Source organism: Populus euphratica, unplaced genomic scaffold, assembly GCF_000495115.2.
Source record: "Populus euphratica unplaced genomic scaffold, PopEup_1.0 scaffold199.1, whole genome shotgun sequence".
Lineage (NCBI taxonomy): Eukaryota > Viridiplantae > Streptophyta > Magnoliopsida > Malpighiales > Salicaceae > Populus > Populus euphratica.
In genome coordinates this window covers 80,564-97,696 of record NW_011500082.1, presented here as the reverse complement: position 1 = coordinate 97,696, position 17,133 = coordinate 80,564, and the positions used below count along the sequence as shown (strand labels likewise).

Below are 17,133 nucleotides of genomic sequence, written 5' to 3'. Positions count from 1 at the left end.
ATCACTTTTTTAACCTTCTTTACAGTTGACCGTGACATTGCTCCCATCAATATATCTAATGATTCCTTTTGTGTGATTATATAAAATTGCTTCTCACTCTTGCTTGCGTCATAATACAAATTATTATTCATTAGTAGCAATGGCCTCATTTTTTATAAGAAGAGAGCATACCATTAATTAGTAATTAATGATTAATGACCTGAACTAGTTCCTAACTAATTCTCGGCCTATCACAATTTCGCTCGCAAACAGTCTTAACTAACTCTCGGGGTAAAAGGTTAAAATAACCATATCAGACTATCTTTCCCGCCATTTCCCATCCTTTTTCGGTTAAAAGAGAACAATGCAACCCATTCTCCTCTTCTGCCCTCAGAAACAATAACCAGAGAGAAGTTGAAGAAAGAAGAAGGAGAAGATGTTGACATCGATCTTTGAAATCGGAAACATGAGAGAAATGAGCTTTCTTGTATTCATTATTTGCATTTTGATTTCTGTCAAGAACCAAAATGCAGAGATCAAAAAGAACTCATGGCCATATTCATCGTGGGATTCCTTTCCTTCCATATTCTTGTCTCCTTTGTCGTTTATGGAAGAAGAAGAAGAAGAAGAAGTAGGGCATTCAAATCGGTCACTTGAGTATGATTTCTATCGGGATTCGTGCCCACAGGCAGAGAGAAGCATTCTCAGGGTGGTTAAGGAGCGTAACAAAGTCAACACCAGAGTAGCTTCTGCTCTTCTAAGGCTTATGTTTCATGATTGTTTCATTGAGGTTGATGATCTTTATCTTTCTTTTTGTTGATTCCCTGACGAGGGTTTTTGTTGTACTGAGATGTTATTGCTTAGTTCTTGATTTCTATCTAAAGCATTGCTCATCTAGTTTGAGGGTTTCAATTTTTCAGTTTTGGTTGGCAATTTTCCATTTGTTTACAATTATTGATTGAAGATTTCTAATTTGTAATTTGTAAATTACAAATTATTGACAGAGAGAATCATTCGAGGGAGTTTGTTCTTATTTCTTGCTGATTAGTTTTACACGTGCCTTGTTACATCTGTGATCTTGATGCGATTCTAAATATGCAAGAAAGTTCATCTATGGTCTTCATCTTATTGCAAGTAGACCTGACTTCTTTTGGGAATCTTTCTTTTCAGGGGTGTGATGCGTCTGTTTTGTTGGATGCTGCTATAGGCATTGATTCGGAGAAAGACTCTCCTCCCAATCAAAATTTGAAGGGATTTGATATAATTGACAAAATCAAATCAGAGATTGAAAAGGTATGCCCAGGAGTTGTTTCTTTGTGCTGATATCGTTGCTTTGGCAGCCAGAGAAGGGGTTGTTCTGGTATATACATCATTCTGTCTCCTACTGATTTCCTGCTCACTAATTTGATAATAATCCAGGAGGGATGGCACTCTTTATTTCCGAGATGTTGCAACACATCAACTTCCTTCACCCAGTGCTGATCTATCCGAAACCCTTGCATCTTTCGCCTCTAGGGGTTTTGACGAAAGAGAAACTGTCAGTCTCCTGGGTGCCAATCTTTCCTCTATAGTTTGGTTATTGCTATCTCTGGCATTCTTGCTGAAAAAAATACAACAGCTCAGAATCTGAAAGCTTCTAGCTGCATCCTTGCCTTGCTTGCAGGTGCTCACAGCATAGGAGTAATCCGCTGCAAATTCTCCCAAAACCGTCTCTACAACTTCAGTTGGACTAATACGCCCGATCCATCTCTGGATACTGGATTTCTTAGCCTATTGAGATCAAGATGCAACAATAAGAACTCATCAAAGGAAGCTTCGCCTTCGCCTTCGCCTTCGACTTCGCCTTCCTTCAAAGCCCCACCACCATCATCTGCACCGTCGACTTCCTTTGATGGGACCAAGTCACCATCATCCAGCACAACAGAAATGAGGGGCTCCCCATCATCATCGACAGCACCATCAACTTCCTTGAAAGGCTCAATATCTTCCCCGCCCTCATCAGCAGCAGCCTCATCAGCTTCCTTCGAAGATTCACTGCTTTCCACACTGGAGGAGCCAGGAATGAATATGGCCTATGAGGGACCAGGAGTGGATTTTGGCACTTTGTACTCCCACGGTCTTTTGCAAGGTAAAGGAATCCTTTATGCTGATCAGCAGCTAATGGCTGGGGTAGAAACGAGGATTTGGGTACGAGCATATGCTTCAGACATCTCCTTGTTCCGCCGAGACTATGCGCTAGCAATGATGAAGCTCTCAAATCTCAGAGTTTTGACAGGATCAACAGGCCAAGTCCGGCTCCATTGTTCGAAGGTGGCATGAGAGGAATAGTAAGAAGTGAAGGAGAGTGTATTTAGTTGTCTAGCCTACTTTATGCTGGTTTTTGGCTTTTGCCCTCTTTCAAATTGAATTCTACATCATAGAATCCTGGCCTTTGAACTAGTTTCAAATGCTCTGAAACTTGGATTGATTTGTGTTGTAGCCATTTAAATTTTGTATCCGAACTATGAGAAACCCGCTATTGGTTAATTGTTGAACAGATGCTGTAAATGGAAGTGAATTTTTTCAAGGTAATTGATGGTTTAATTCATCACCACACTAACAGGCCTTTAATTCACGCCATTATAGCCATATGACGTGTGATATTCTATTGATTAAACGAAAGCCAGACCTTTAATGCAGAGGCAAAAACGAAAACTTGAGCCTGAAGAATATAATTCTTATGATCTCTGACTTTGTTTTGCTTATATATTGTTAAGAACATTCATGGCTAGATATTTAAATTAACAATACACCTGCCCTTTAAGACAGGTTAACCCAAGTTCTGAAACATATTTTGGGTCCTTGAGTAAAAAACAAGCTCAAGCATAGCAATCCAGGTAAACAATATTCTACAAAGATGAATATCAAAATCATTTTGTAAACAAGGCACACTCAGAAGAATACAAACAAGAAAATATAATCCATATGCACAAGAAATAACTCACGAACATTGGAATCTATAGTCTAATTGATTCGATTCTTCGCTTTGAACTGTTGATGCTGGCAGACGCATGTGGTACAGAAAATTCTGTATACATGTTGGTGAAAAATTTGTCGACAATGTCTTGGTACACAGGACTTTTGAGACGAGAATAGTAGTGGAGTGCCTCTTCTACATCCAAAACATGTTCTACATCACTGATATCCATCATTTCCAATTCCTTCATCTTCTGTGCTAAGACGTAACCGCTTTCATTCACATTCTTTGAGCTTTTTGCTTCTGCTTTTTTTGGACGAAAAATCTTCTTGTTCTTCTCTTCCATTCCTTGTTTCTTCCTCTGCGGACCATTGGCAAGGTTCCTGCCAGTTTCATTACTCACATCTTCATCTCTCATAGGCTCTTTTGACGCCATTAAACTATTGCCCTTTCTCTTCATTGCCTTTTCCAGATCACACTCCCATTCGTTGCAAAAATCTGCATAGTACTGATCTGTCTGGTATTTCTTCACATTGCCGCCGCCGCCGCCGCACGAGAAGGGGTTGAAACAACCGTGCTTGGTTAGCTTGTGGTACCCGCCATAGAGGATAGACTTAAGGTTTTGGATGGTATTGTGAAGGAACTTCTTGGTGTTATGAATGGATTCTCTTAGCTGCATTTGCTGCTGCTTTAGTATTGTATTGCAGAGAAAAAGTCTTGTTTATCTCTTGGTGACCCTGACTGCAAGAACAGACAAAGCTCTATTCTTCTTCCCTAAAAGTGTTTTACAAGTACAGATAGGGAAGATAAAGACAGCTGAAGGCTCCTCAAGGTTGCCAAGAGATAAAGACAGTAGAGCTGAAGGCAAAGTTACAAACAGTGCCTTCTCTTTTCGTCTCTCTCTTCAAGAAACAAGTTATTAGAAGCCACAGCAACCACAGGATTTTAAGATGATAGATCAGAAGGCCATTTTTGAAGCACAAGGCTCATTCCTAAGTGGTAGATATTGGTGTGAACAGAGATCTATTTATGCCTCTGCCATGAACAGAAAAGACATGCCACTTGAGCAGCTAAAGATGATTAATAAATAAAGAGCAAGAGAGAAGAAGACTAGGGAATCCTTCCTTCCTTCCTTCCCCGTGATCATGAACGCTTTATATATTTTGACTCTATGTAGTCTAAAGTGCAGTTCTATTTGATTACGTGCAAAGCTAAAGGTAGCGTGGTTGGTGGAAAAGGCTAATTATTCTTATAATCCATCCATGTTACTCAACCACCACTTAATAGCAGTTAGCCATTAATTTTTTATTTTTTAATTTTTAAGTTTGGACCCTTGAAGCCAGTGGTCCTCGTTGCTTGCGTCATATCAATGGACATAATATCTTGAGCTTTTGCCACGGATTCTTGCCATGCTTCCAAGATCAGAAATAATCCCTGTCTTATTTAATATTTTGAGATTGTTTGGATTTCAATCTAGAACAAAGAATTTATATGTAAATAGAAAGAAATGAATGATATTCTCGTGATGCAATTAAATCCTCCATGGAATCATCCCTCCTTGCATTTATATGTGTGAGATGCGTGGACCCTAAATGTGCTGTGAGGTTTGGTGCCTGGGGACCAACACCTAGTAAATAGCAAGATAATGAGCATTTACATTTTCATGCCAGAGCAGTCACTTTCTCACAGTTGCCCCGATTGCAATCTTTGCCACCAACCTACTATTAATAGCGTGAGCCTCTCTCTTGTTTTTTCAGTTTAAATCCTGATATCCAAGTAGTTCGCTAACCTAGCAAATGCAGTCGACTTAGCTTGGTTTTTATAAAAATAAAACTCTTCTATTAATGGCTGGACTCAAAACTTATTAAAAAAAAAAAAAAAACAAGAGACAAGCCTCTTTAACCACCACTGATTGGTAATTGTTATTGTGCATGCAATTACCAGGTAATTTGATCAAGATTTCACATGGGATTTAAATTTTGCTTGGCCAGATGCGGACTCAATACAAACATGTATCCATGCCCTTGAGGAATGCAAGCTGAGCTTTTCTTCTGATGCAAACCTTGTTTAGCTTACCCACGCTAGCTTCCTTAAGAATGGCACAAGTCCATCATTCAGCTGCTTATAAATTGAATTTTACTCGTAAATCAGAAGCTGAAACTCTCTCCCTAATTCAGGTCATTTACTACTGTATCAATTAAACTGCATCACTTTAACTTGGAAGTCCATGCAACTCGGTACTGAAGAGTCGAGGACAGCGATAACATCCCTCATCCAAACTTGCAGTGTTCCATTGATAAGGAGCCCATGGAAACTTTCAATTCAATAAAATACTTGAGTAAATATTTCCTAGCTTCATTAACTCGCATCATTACTTCTCTCACACAGCACACTGTCACATAAATAGCCTTTTCATCCACTCATAGGTAACTGTCATAAGAGCAAGAAGCATGGGACCATACCTCAGTCCCATGGCAGAACACAAGTCATGAGAGCTACATGCTTGAGATGATTTGGTAGGTTAATTGCTGCATAAGAAACCACTTGTACGCATCTGATCTATCTGAATTGTCCAAAAACGATTTTCTAACTTCATAAGATTTCTGCAAATACATAATAAGTAAATAATGAATCTATCAGAAATCGCTCCTCTGTCCTGGTTGACTGAAAGTTAATCTGCAAGCTTGAAGAAACCATTTTCATTGAAAGATCATCAAGAAAAGTCCAGGAACACTATCTTTCCATGAACAGTTTCTAGTGTTGAGGAATCCTGTTGGTCATGCAATCACATATGGGCAACAATTGCAAATAGGATGCAGCCGCACATGTACCAGAGACGCATTCACACACCAAAATCAGAATAGGGAATTCTACTATCACAGTAAGTCGCAACACATTTTGGAAATGGAGATGCCTCCAGCTATTAACATGCTCTATCAATTGTCTTTGTAAATCTCACAAGTCACAATCGGTACTGACTATAGAAAAAAGGGTATGCAGCATATACTATGCTAATGTCATCGTGAAGAAAAGTGGCTCAGTCATTTGTTTTCATTTCCAAAAAGATAAAAGAATGTAATCAACAAATTTACGTTGTTTGATTGTTAGAAGAGAACCTGAACAAGCCTAGTAATTTCACCTAGGCTCAAATACCCGAAGTCTTTTTCCCACTTTGTTTCTGATCTTGTAACTCTCTGCTTCCTAAGAGATGCCTTCAGATACATAAAATTTCAATTCAGATCTTAAATTGCAAATGTTGAATTTTTGTGTTCAGCTAGACTTCTGCAACACAATCTTATGAATCTCACTAATTTTAGGAACTGTTAGAGCAATGCTATTCATCGGTTGCCATCTTGCTGATGGTGAAAATTGCTTCAATAGTTCGGGAAGACATTCAAATGGACATAATGAGCACCAAATATATATAAAAGCAAGATAAGAGCTAAAAGTGAGTTAAGTTTCACAATGAAAATAACATCATATCATGATTGAGGCATACAGTATATTCTAATTATTCACACAAGGATGTCATACAAGCACTATCCCCGTTTCAAGGATTCTTGGTTACCTACATGAATAATGTGGTCCAGGGATGAAATCCATCACCACCAATCATACTGATCCAAAGAAGATGAGCGCATTAATGGCTTTGATAGATCTTGTTCTGCTCCCATCTCTACAAGTGCTTAACATAACTTTTTTCAGTAATGAAAAAGGTTATAGGGAATTTACAGCTTGACGTTTCTGGTTTTTGAAGTTGAAAATTTTCAAGTAGATAGGCAATTTAATTAATCCAAGATTCCAGATGGCCCAGCCATACTCTAGAGGACATATTGAAGGCTCCATAACAAAGCAAAATGCCAAATAAATATGCTGGATATCCCTTTATAGAAAGCTTCTCAGGCAGGGTTGCTACATCTAGCAAAAGTAGAAACGAGCCACTAAAATCTGTGTCTTTTCAACTTTTCACAATATGCTTTAGTTATGCTATGATTTCAAAGCCTTTGGCTCTTAGAGCTGATTCACAGTAGAAAACCAATTACCCCACAAACCAAAGCAGCACAAAATTCAATGGAATGTTTTCTAAAACAGGGCAAAAAACACAAAAGAAGTTGAAGACCAGTGAAATACAAACTAACAGCATCAAACATAAAATGTCAACATAAAATTGACATGCTTGACAAATTGAAAGTATAGAATTTCACTTCCTGCCTCCATAACAAAGCAAAATGCCAAATAAATATGCTGGATATCCCTTTATAGAAAGCTTCTCAGGCAGGGTTGCTACATCTAGCAAAAGTAGAAACGAACCACTAAAATCTGTGTCTTTTCAACTTTTCACAATATGCTTTAGTTATGCTATGATTTCAAAGCCTTTGGCTCTTAGAGCTGATTCCCAGTAGAAAACCAATTACCCCACAAACCAAAGCAGCACAAAATTCAATGGAATGTTTTCTAAACCAGGGCAAAACACAAAAGAAGTTGAAAACCAGTGAAATACAAACTAATAGCATCAAACATAAAATGTCAGCATAAAATTGACATGTTTCAAAGCCTTTCTCTCCTTCACATTCCTAGTAGGTGCAGAACACTGTTATTTGAAATATCTTTGCACCTGAGGTAATATAGCTTTATCTATCTCCTGGCTAGCTGCAGTTCACACCTTACATCTCTAGATTTTGGACTTACTTCAATAAATAGCTTAAAATATTTGCACATACAAAAGCACATTGAATCACCAATGTGGTTACCCAGAAAACCAGTGTTAGCATCAAAATCCAAAGCCAACCCAAATCACACTAACAACACACGAGTAAATCCTGGTAATCAATAATTGACCTCACCTATTCCACACAATTATACACTAAAAACAATCAATAATAGACATCACCCATTCCAAATCTTCAAAAAACAAGCAAACCTGTGAGCGACCGGATATCTTCTCATTTAAAATATTCTAAGACTTGTTTTCAGCCACATTTTGTCACTCTGCTCGGATGAAGACTTTGCTTTCCATAGAGGCAGAGTCCTCTTGGGTTGGAAATTCTTCCTGCTCTGCTGTCATTAAGACTTCCCTTTGCATCCATATTATATTGCTAATAACAAATGCAAGTCTTCTCCAGGGAATAACCTGTCATTATCATCTGAGAACAGTTCAATTTAGCATTTAGTGAACCACGCTTAAGTAGTGACATGGTAAAAAAATGCCAAATATATATCAGCGTCATCATCACAAAATGCAAATTTCCAAAAGATGAACCTTATAAAAACCACATCCACCTTCATTTCTAATTCTTGATCACTCCTCTGCTAATGATCTAAGCGAAGCCCCCTCTTTCTTGGTGTCGAATTGGGGTTACATCTTTGAAAGATCCTCTAGCAGATGCTGTCGAGCACTTTGCAACTCTAGGCATTACAACTGGGTCTTGAAAGAGACATAAACATGATTCATATGATACTCTAAAGTTGCCTCATTATATCAGGCATAGTACATAGCATTTTGCAGGTTAAGTCCTTGTAGTACTACAACTTTCCATAAAAGTGAATTTTGTCACCAGCAAATTATGAGGAACCACAAATCATACAAATATCAAAAAACTCTACCATAAATCATTCATGAGGTGATGAAGCTCCGCAAAATTGAATGGAGTCAAATCGCAAATGACACAAGATCATGATAAAAAGAGAGCCCAAGATCATACATTAGGCAATTTAAACATACACTAAAGAAACACGAGAATGCTGTCCACTCAAGCCATACATTTATTTGGAATATAGTGTTGACGCAGTTGATGAACAGAAATAAAGAGCAAGTTCAAAAACTCAAGAAACTTGATGATTAACGTTAGATTTTACAAAATACAAATCACCCAACACAACATCTAGTTTCTTACAGAACTGAACTTCAAGCAATCCAAACTAAACAAACAAAAACACCTAGTTTTTTTTTTCTTTTAAATAAAACCTTCAGTCAAAGTTGGCCTATCACCTGCTCTGCCCCCCTCCTCCTCCTCGCTACCATTCTCTTCTTTCTTCTTCAGCCCATCACCCAAACAACCACCTCTCTCATTCTCTTTCTCCTCCACGTCACCACCAACCACGACTACCTTATCCCCGCCCTCTTCCACCACTCCACCGCCTTTCTCAGCCACACATGATCCCGGCGTCTCGTTTCCCATGTCTATTCCCACCAACGCATCCGACGCTCCCGGTACCGGCGGCACACCGACCAGCTTGTCAGAAGCGAATTTAGCCTCCTCCGGCCAAGGGTCTTGGACGCATTCAGCGGATTCATCTTCTTCTGAAAAGATGGAGGTCGCACGTGACTTGACAGCAGAAGCTGCTTTGAGGAAGGCTTCTTTGATTAAGTCAGGCGGGAGGGCACAGTCCTCGAGGCCCGCGTCTTCCAGGCGAGGAGGCACGATCTGGTCAAGGAATCCAGTGCCTTCTTTTGTTGCCTCCATGAAATAGAACCAATCCTGTACTCCCACTCAACAGCAATCTCTTAAAATGTTGGCCTTTTTTTTTTTTTTTTTGCCCTGCTAACTTTACCGACCTTTCCAACCAAATATAAATATGAAGAAAAAATAAGATGAGATTAAGAATTTAAAAAATATTAAAGAGATAAATTTTAAGAATATTTGATAAAAATTGAAAACATAGTAGACCATAATATAAATTAAATTAATTTTACATATGATTACAAAAAAAAACTATATAATATATATTTATAGTTTAAAATAAAAATTAAAATACAAAGAGACTAAAATAAGTTTAAATTCAAAAGTGCAAAGCTTGCAAACCAAAGATGAGATTCTTTTTTATTTTTTATTTAGAAATATATTAAAATAATTTTTTAATATTTTAAAAATTATTTTTAATATAAATATATCAAATAATTTTAAAATATTTAAAAAAATAATAATTTAAAATTAAATAAATATAAAGACTATTTTAAAATATAAAAACAAACAAATACTAACACCAACACCTAACATGGAGTTAAATGTCAACCTCTAAAAATTTATCCCCCTTAAAAATCAGCCTAAACATGAGCAAAAAGGGTGAAAAGTTACCTTTAATTCATAAAATAAAGCACCCACTAAAAATACATAGAGCAGAAAAGCAAATAGAAAAAAATAAAACCATTACTAATTTCTTCGTTTTCTTTCCAAAAAACAAACAAACAAACAAACCACCTATGATTACAAGTGAGCAGAGCAAATTATAATTAGATTGAAGAAATTGTAGTCTTCAACTTTGTATTGAAAGGAAAAGGTTGATCTGCATCTGTTGACAGCGATACATTTCAAACAAACTAGACAGCCATTACAAGTAATATATAATGATCGAAATGAATCATGATTACATGACAGAATACAGATACAAACTTCTCAAGAGGGGCACAACAAGATGAAATCCAGTTTTGCTTTGGAGCCACTTATACGATACAAAGACGAAGATTTTAAAAAACCATATGAAAACACAGGGATGAAACTCGTATTGCTAATTGAAAAACACAGCTGGGCAGCGAGTTCTTTCAACATTCGCAGCCAGTGGATGCTTGTTGTCGCCCTCCACCCCCAACATCGATGGTGTCAGGAAGGTATCTGTCATCACCAACAAGCAAGAACAAAACAATCAGTTCGCATTTCATGACATTAATGCTTGGTTAAGTTGATAAAATTTGAAATCTAATTCCTTGGATTTTCCCAACGTGACAAGAATGCGGATGGATTTTTTATGCTTACATTTCTTCTTCAGGTTCATTCTTAAGCGCATTTTTGGCTATACATTGAAATGCAGCATCTACATTGAAACCTTCTTTTGCAGAAGTCTCAAAGTAGGGTATGTTTCCCTTAGCAGCACACCATGCCTTTGCTTTCTTCTCAGAAACCTAAAGTTGATAAAATGACGTCAATGGGGAATCTTTTACTCAAGAGAGATCAACATGGGAGTGGTACATTTCCTCCTCAACAATTTGGAAAGTGCACATTTTATGAAATGTTTTCAAATGAAAGGAAAATGCACGTCATGAAAAGGGAAAAATCATCCTACCACTCGACTATTGCCTCCATCAACATCTATCTTGTTCCCCAACACAACAAATGGGAAGTTTTCAGGGTCAGATGGACTTGCCTGCAAATTAGTACACAAGATATAATCTTCAGTAATTGTCTACAAACTATCAAAAGATCTGTCTAGCCCATTAGCAAATGGTTACCTGAATCAGAAACTCCTCTCTCCAATTGTTAAGATTGTCAAATGACTTCATGACATTCACATCATAAACAAGAACACAGCAGTCCGCGCCACGATAGAAAGCCACTCCAAGACTTTGAAACCTCTCCTGTCCTGCAGTATCCCATATCTGCACGTATAGATATTAAGGCAGAGAACAAAGTTTACACAACCAGGCATTTCCGCTCAAGAATGGAAAATAATATATAAACTCAACTGATAAGCCTTCACACTTCCGTATTCGTGGTTTAAAAACTACATAAAATCATGCCATGACTGACTTATGGGAGGGTTTGAAGTTATATATCATGATCCAGCGTATTAAAGCTATTTTTTGTTCATTCGACAGTATTAAGATAAGGCAATATTAATTATCATCTGAGGTCAAAAGAACCTTATGGTTTTTTTTTAAATTCCCTTTCAAATTAACTTTCTTATATTTGTTTCCTACCTCCTACCATCAGTATTTTTTTAAATTCCCTTTCAAATTAACTTTCCTACCTCCTACCATCAGTAGGACAACCACACAACTAAGAGTTTGGACCAGAACTTGGAATCATGAATTCATTTAAGAACACATCAACAGAAAATCTGGTCTGGGATATCCAAAAGCACAATTATAGCCAACATACTATAGGATAGCTTATTTATACATCGTCCATCAAGCATCTAAATACAGGATGCAACCTAATAAATTTTTCTCAGTCTCCTAATATATCGATCATCTTCTTCTTGGAGTCTTCTCCTCCTGTCTTAATACAGGCTTTGACCCACTATAAGTAATTGAAATTGCAATTACCCACAAAACCGAAATACTTGCATGCAAAGCACATCCACCTAGAGGCAAGGCCCTTCAGATCTTATGCTTCCATTCCTAGTCGCTAACTCCTTCTGTTCGCTTTTTCTATCTCTAGTGTTTTAAAATTATATATCCTTAACAAATTAGCTGGAAACAATTAACAATAGCTACGAGTTAACCACAATTAACTTCAACTTAATAACACATTTTGGATGTACTATAAATTTGATTCATTCAAACTAATGATCTAACAGAATATAAAAAAATTATTATATATACAGATATCAAATTAAATAAATAAAAAAGACATTGTGTTTGGGACCTGCAATGTGAACATTCTATCCTCAAACTGAACTTCTTTGGTTAAAAAGTCAGCTCCTATTGTTGCCTTGTATTGATTACTGAACTTTCGATTCACGTACCTAAAAATCCATACCAAAAAACAAAACTATTTAAAAAAGGTAATTTTTTTTTCAAAAAAGGATCTATGTAGTTTCAGGAGAGTAATTACTGATTCATCAGCGATGTCTTGCCGACCCTGCATAATTTATCAAAATAACAATCACATTAGCCAAATTGAAAACATAAAATTGAGAATGAGAGAGGTAAGTGATAAGAGTGTACCCGCTGTCACCAAGAATTATAACCTTCAAGAGCATGCGTCTGCGAGAAGCCATGGATTCCAGGAATCTGACAATCCCCAATTCTGAATTATTTTTCTTCTCTTGTTTTTTTTTTTTTTTCCCCTTTCGAGGAAGTTTTAGGAAGAGAAGTGTTGTTAATTAATTAAATTAATCTTTGTTTCGAAAGAAAAGTTAAAAACAGAGGTAGATATGGCTTTTGGCCACCCACTACCGACGCCGGCTCCTTGAATTTCCTGCTTTCCAGGAATGCCCATGTTTTTTGCTCTAATTTACAATGACACCTTTTTTGTTCTTATCTTTATTTTTTAATTTGTTTTTATTTTTTTTCTTTACATCTTTTTTTTTTTAAAAAAAACTTATTATACAGAAGCTACAAAAAAAGTATTTCAATATAAAATTATTTTATTTTTTGTATTATGTTTAAAAATAAACTTAATATCTTACCATCTTTATTAACGTAGACAATTATTATTATTTTTTATAATATATAAGTATTGATTTTTAAATTTAAAATTATATTTTTCATTTATTATTAAAAAATATATTGATAAAAAAAATTAATTTATTTGAGTTAAAAAATATTTAATATATAGCTGTGTTATATAGATACGCGAATACTTTTTTTTATTTATTAACACTTATTATTTTTAATTTATTTAATTAAATATTTGTGTAATTTTTTAATTTATAATTATAATTTTTAAAAAAAAACATATATTTGAAAAGCTTATATATTTATTTTTTTCTAAAAAAACTTATTTTATCCAAATCAAAAGGTGAATTAAATAACTAGTATGTTTATAAATTTACTTAAGAAAAAGATTTAATCTCAAAGTAAAGTCATTCAATAATATATATAAAAAATTGTCATTACAAAAAATACGTTAATTAAAAACGTAATTTTTTATTGAATGAAGAAAGTAATATAACTGAATGTTTTCTTATTCCATTATTTTGTTTTTTTATTAGCCACAATTAATACAATGCAAAGGAACTTCGTTGACCCAAAACACTCGGAACGGAATCCAAGGCATGCGGAGCACCAGGGACGCGGCCGGGTCGATCAAAACCAGCATCAACCCAAGGTGTCCTATCGCAAACATGACTCTGATCGGGTCTTCTCACCCAACTTGACTCACATTAAGATTAAATTAAAACTAAAATTAAATCCAAAATAAAAAGAAGAAAAATTAAAAGGGTGGGAAATGTAGTTTAGTAGTAGAAAGCAAACTGGAATAGTTTTCCACATTTTTTTTTCCTTGGCATTTTATTTTGTTTCTCCATTTTTTTCTAGATTTGATGATTTATTTTAATTATTTATAAAATCTAACGGTGTTAAGACAACCAAATTTAAAGATTAGACAAATTTTTAGCATTTTTTTATGGCATCAATGATTGAATTGAGCAGGAATGAAAAAATGTTTAATTCTTTTTTTATTCTTTGAATTTTTTTTTAATTTTATTACTTAATATTAAATTTATTTATAATTAAACTTAATAGTTTGTTTTAGTTGCTAAACATGATGATCTCACAATATTGAGAAAAACTTTTTATACATGATTAATGATTGGATTTATAAAATAAGATTCAATTTTATTGATTTACATCAGTTAAGGCTCAACAGATCAAATTTAAAACTGAAATAAAAGTAAAGACAAAACTAAATAAACAAAGAGAAATGTTTGGCGAGTACAATACATTTGCCAGTATGTTAGAAGAGTCATCATGTTGTGAAGACATGTACGATCTCCTACGCCCTCAAATGAGATTTTTCATGATTTCTTTTGAATGTCATGGCAAGTTCTTTAATTTATAAACATTTGTGTTTAGGTAAAGGCGACGGCGTATTGTTAATGGCCCACTCTTCCTCTCTTTCTTCTCTATCTTTTCTCTCTCCTTACCTCGATTTTCATGACAAGCTTTAAAATTTTTCTCTTGTTTTGATTTGGTCTTTATTTTTTTATTGTTTTTTTTATTTTTATAAGTTTTTTTATTTTTTTCAATTTCATCCTTTAACATTGAGTAGGTAAGGGATTATCCTTCATAATTTTTTTTATTTGCTTTCTATGGGGTAATCCCAGGATCATAACCCGAGTAATGGGTTTGAAAGTTTAGCTCGAGTTTCAGATCATTTTTTTAAATCCTATTTTCAAATTTTTTTTTTCAATTTTAGCCTTCAATATTTAGTTTTTTGATAATTGAGTTTTGTTTTTTTATTTCTTTCTATGAAATTATTTGAATCTCATAACTCAAGTCATAAATTTGACAAGTTAACCTGAGTTAATTAAATGTTTTTCATTGTTTTTATTTTTTTTATTTTGATTTTGTCCTTTAACAACGTGTTTATTGAGAATCCAGCTTCATGATTTTATTTTATTTTATTATTTTTATGAGGTAATCTTATTCTCATGACATGAGTCACAGGTTTGGTTAGTTGATTTAGATTGACTCAAGTTATTTTTTTATTTTTTTAGATTGAATTTTTTTTATCCTTCAATATTTGACTAATTAAAAATTGAGTTTCCTTATTTATTTTAATTTTTTTATATAGTTATCATAGTCTCATGACACAAGTTATGAGTTTTGTAGGTTAACGAGAATTGGCTCAAGTTAATATATATATCTCCTTCTTAATATTTATTTTAAAAAACATCATATAATATGTTTCTATCTCAAAATTTTTTTAAAAAAAGTGTTGTCTAGTATGCATCATTTTTTTTTTTCATTTTCTACTAGAAAATATCTTAGTTTTGCCTTTGTATTTTTTACGTTTTAAAAAAATAACCCAACTTATAGTATTAAGCGAGCTAAGGATCTAGTTAATTAACAAAAACTAAATAGTGTGATAAAAATATTGTATAAGCACGCACCCACATATTGATTATTATGCATTTTATATAATGCTTTTATTTTTTTCTTTTGTTTTGATTTTTTTTTTCATTTTGGTCACCAAATTGTTTTTTCAATTTAGCCTTTTTAGTGTTTATTTGTAACAAATAAGTTTTAGAAATTCAAGTAATCTTATAATTAGGTGACGAAACACTTAAAATCTGAAGAACATATTAAATGCCACAAATAACTTTGAAGCTGAGTTTTAATTGAATAAATAATGATTCGTAATCATAATGAAAAATCATTTTGCATGTTCAAATTAAACTGAGTTTTAATTGAATAAATAATAATTTGTAATCATAATAAAAAATAAAATAATTTTGCATGTCCAAATTAACCATAATGAAGGAAAGCAAAGCTTACTAGTTCTAAATGTATATGTTTAAAATGAAAAAAATATCATTTTTGATAATGCTTTTACAATACTAAAAAATATTATTTGCAATCCCCGTTCGAGCATAATAAATTTCTCTTAAAAATTAACTTTGACTAGGATCACACTTTATATTGATGGCAAGTATGATGATTAGAAAATCAATTCAACCATAAGGATATACAAAAATAATTCTCAATTATAAAAGGTGCCTAAACAAAGTTGGAGGGAAAGACAGACCATTTGACAAAGTCAACACTAACATCAAAGAATTCTTTGACAAAAAAAAAAGGGTTTAGAAACGATCACTAGTAATCCTTAATTTTGAGATCCTTTAAACACATTTTGAGCTTATAAAAACCCCTTTTTCATTGCCAAAAGCCAAATCCCACATTATGTGCCTAATAAAATCCTTTCTAATCAAAAGCTGACAATCTAGATTGGTAAGCAACGCTTTCCTATACGAAATAAGTTTTTCAAGAAACTTTAGTTATGTCTTGCCTTATTATTCATATAAATAAAGTAAATGCTTCAAATTCCTCTTTTCTTTGTGATTACTATTTAAAAATGTATTTTTATTAAGGTTTTATATCATCATTTTACACTTAAAGTATTAATAACTCCTTAACTAAAGCATATTTTATGATAACAATTCTGATACCATAAGATACCTTTAATTTATGGTAAATGTTCATCCTAAATGCAAGCCTATCACATAAATAAAAGGATTGATTGAAAAGTTGAAGTAATGAAATTGAAAGAACAAAGAGAGGGCCAAACTTAGAAAAGAGATGCTGGTGCAGTACAAACTAGAACACTGTTTGATAATTGGGTCATATCTGGAGCCATAGATCTCAGATTTAGATATATTTTATATGGATGGAAAGCTAAAATATAGGCCTAAAACTTTTATGAAAAGTCAAGACTCAATTCTGCTGTTTAGAAGTCCAAATCTTAGCAACAACATAGAAGTCCAAATCTATCCTACAACCTAGATATTGTTCAGTGTTCAGCCCATATCTTGAGTTCTAGAAGTCCAAATGACCTCAATTTTTTTCTTGGAAAGCTGAGATAATTTCCTAAAACTTTCATATGGAAAATTGGGTTAAATTCTGACGTTATCAATGACGTTTTATTTAAACAAGAAGATAAGGATTGTTACTAATTAGTACTTAAAAGTGCATTTTTATCAAGGTTTTATTTCATCATTTTGCACTCGAAGTATCAATAACTCCTTAACTAAAGCAT

General features: G+C 34.1%; 2 protein-coding genes, 1 long non-coding RNA gene and 1 pseudogene across 3 annotated transcripts; 1 reads left to right on the top strand and 3 right to left on the bottom strand.

Moving 5' to 3' along the window:
• Window positions 1–389: 389 nt before the first annotated feature.
• On the top strand, window positions 390–2,608 carry LOC105108840 (putative Peroxidase 48; annotated as a pseudogene).
• A 6,057-nt stretch (window positions 2,609–8,665) lies between these two features.
• Window positions 8,666–9,491, bottom strand: LOC105108839 (uncharacterized). The gene has a single exon (XM_011003306.1). The coding sequence runs from the start codon at window positions 9,397–9,399 to the stop codon at window positions 8,890–8,892; it is 510 nt and encodes a 169-aa protein (XP_011001608.1). The 5' UTR covers window positions 9,400–9,491; the 3' UTR covers window positions 8,666–8,889.
• A 683-nt stretch (window positions 9,492–10,174) lies between these two features.
• On the bottom strand, window positions 10,175–12,793 carry RABG3D (RAB GTPase homolog G3D). Its single transcript, XM_011003305.1, has 7 exons — window positions 12,600–12,793; window positions 12,487–12,513; window positions 12,298–12,397; window positions 11,160–11,306; window positions 10,994–11,074; window positions 10,687–10,832; window positions 10,175–10,545 (listed from the first exon to the last, which is right to left on the bottom strand). Exons 1-7 carry the CDS (start codon window positions 12,650–12,652, stop codon window positions 10,476–10,478), a joined length of 624 nt encoding a protein of 207 aa, XP_011001607.1. The 5' UTR covers window positions 12,653–12,793; the 3' UTR covers window positions 10,175–10,475.
• LOC105108837 (uncharacterized) lies at window positions 11,420–12,237 on the bottom strand. Its single transcript, XR_839130.1, has 2 exons — window positions 11,678–12,237; window positions 11,420–11,627 (listed from the first exon to the last, which is right to left on the bottom strand). It is a non-coding gene; the product is annotated as an uncharacterized LOC105108837 (long non-coding RNA).
• Window positions 12,794–17,133: the final 4,340 nt, after the last annotated feature.

What these genes read in the sequence shown, in the direction of transcription:
- LOC105108839 (XM_011003306.1), bottom strand. Translation starts at nt 9,399, where the DNA reads ATGGAGGCAACAAAAGAAGGCACTGGATTCCTTGACCAGATCGTGCCT.
- RABG3D (XM_011003305.1), bottom strand. Translation starts at nt 12,652, where the DNA reads ATGGCTTCTCGCAGACGCATGCTCTTGAAGGTTATAATTCTTGGTGAC. An exon ending in ATGGAGGCAATAGTCGAGTG is followed by an intron (nt 10,833 to 10,993) that starts GTAGGATGATTT and finishes TATCAACTTTAG; the next exon opens with GTTTCTGAGAAGAAAGCAAA. An exon ending in AATGAACCTGAAGAAGAAAT is followed by an intron (nt 10,546 to 10,686) that starts GTAAGCATAAAA and finishes TGGTGATGACAG; the next exon opens with ATACCTTCCTGACACCATCG.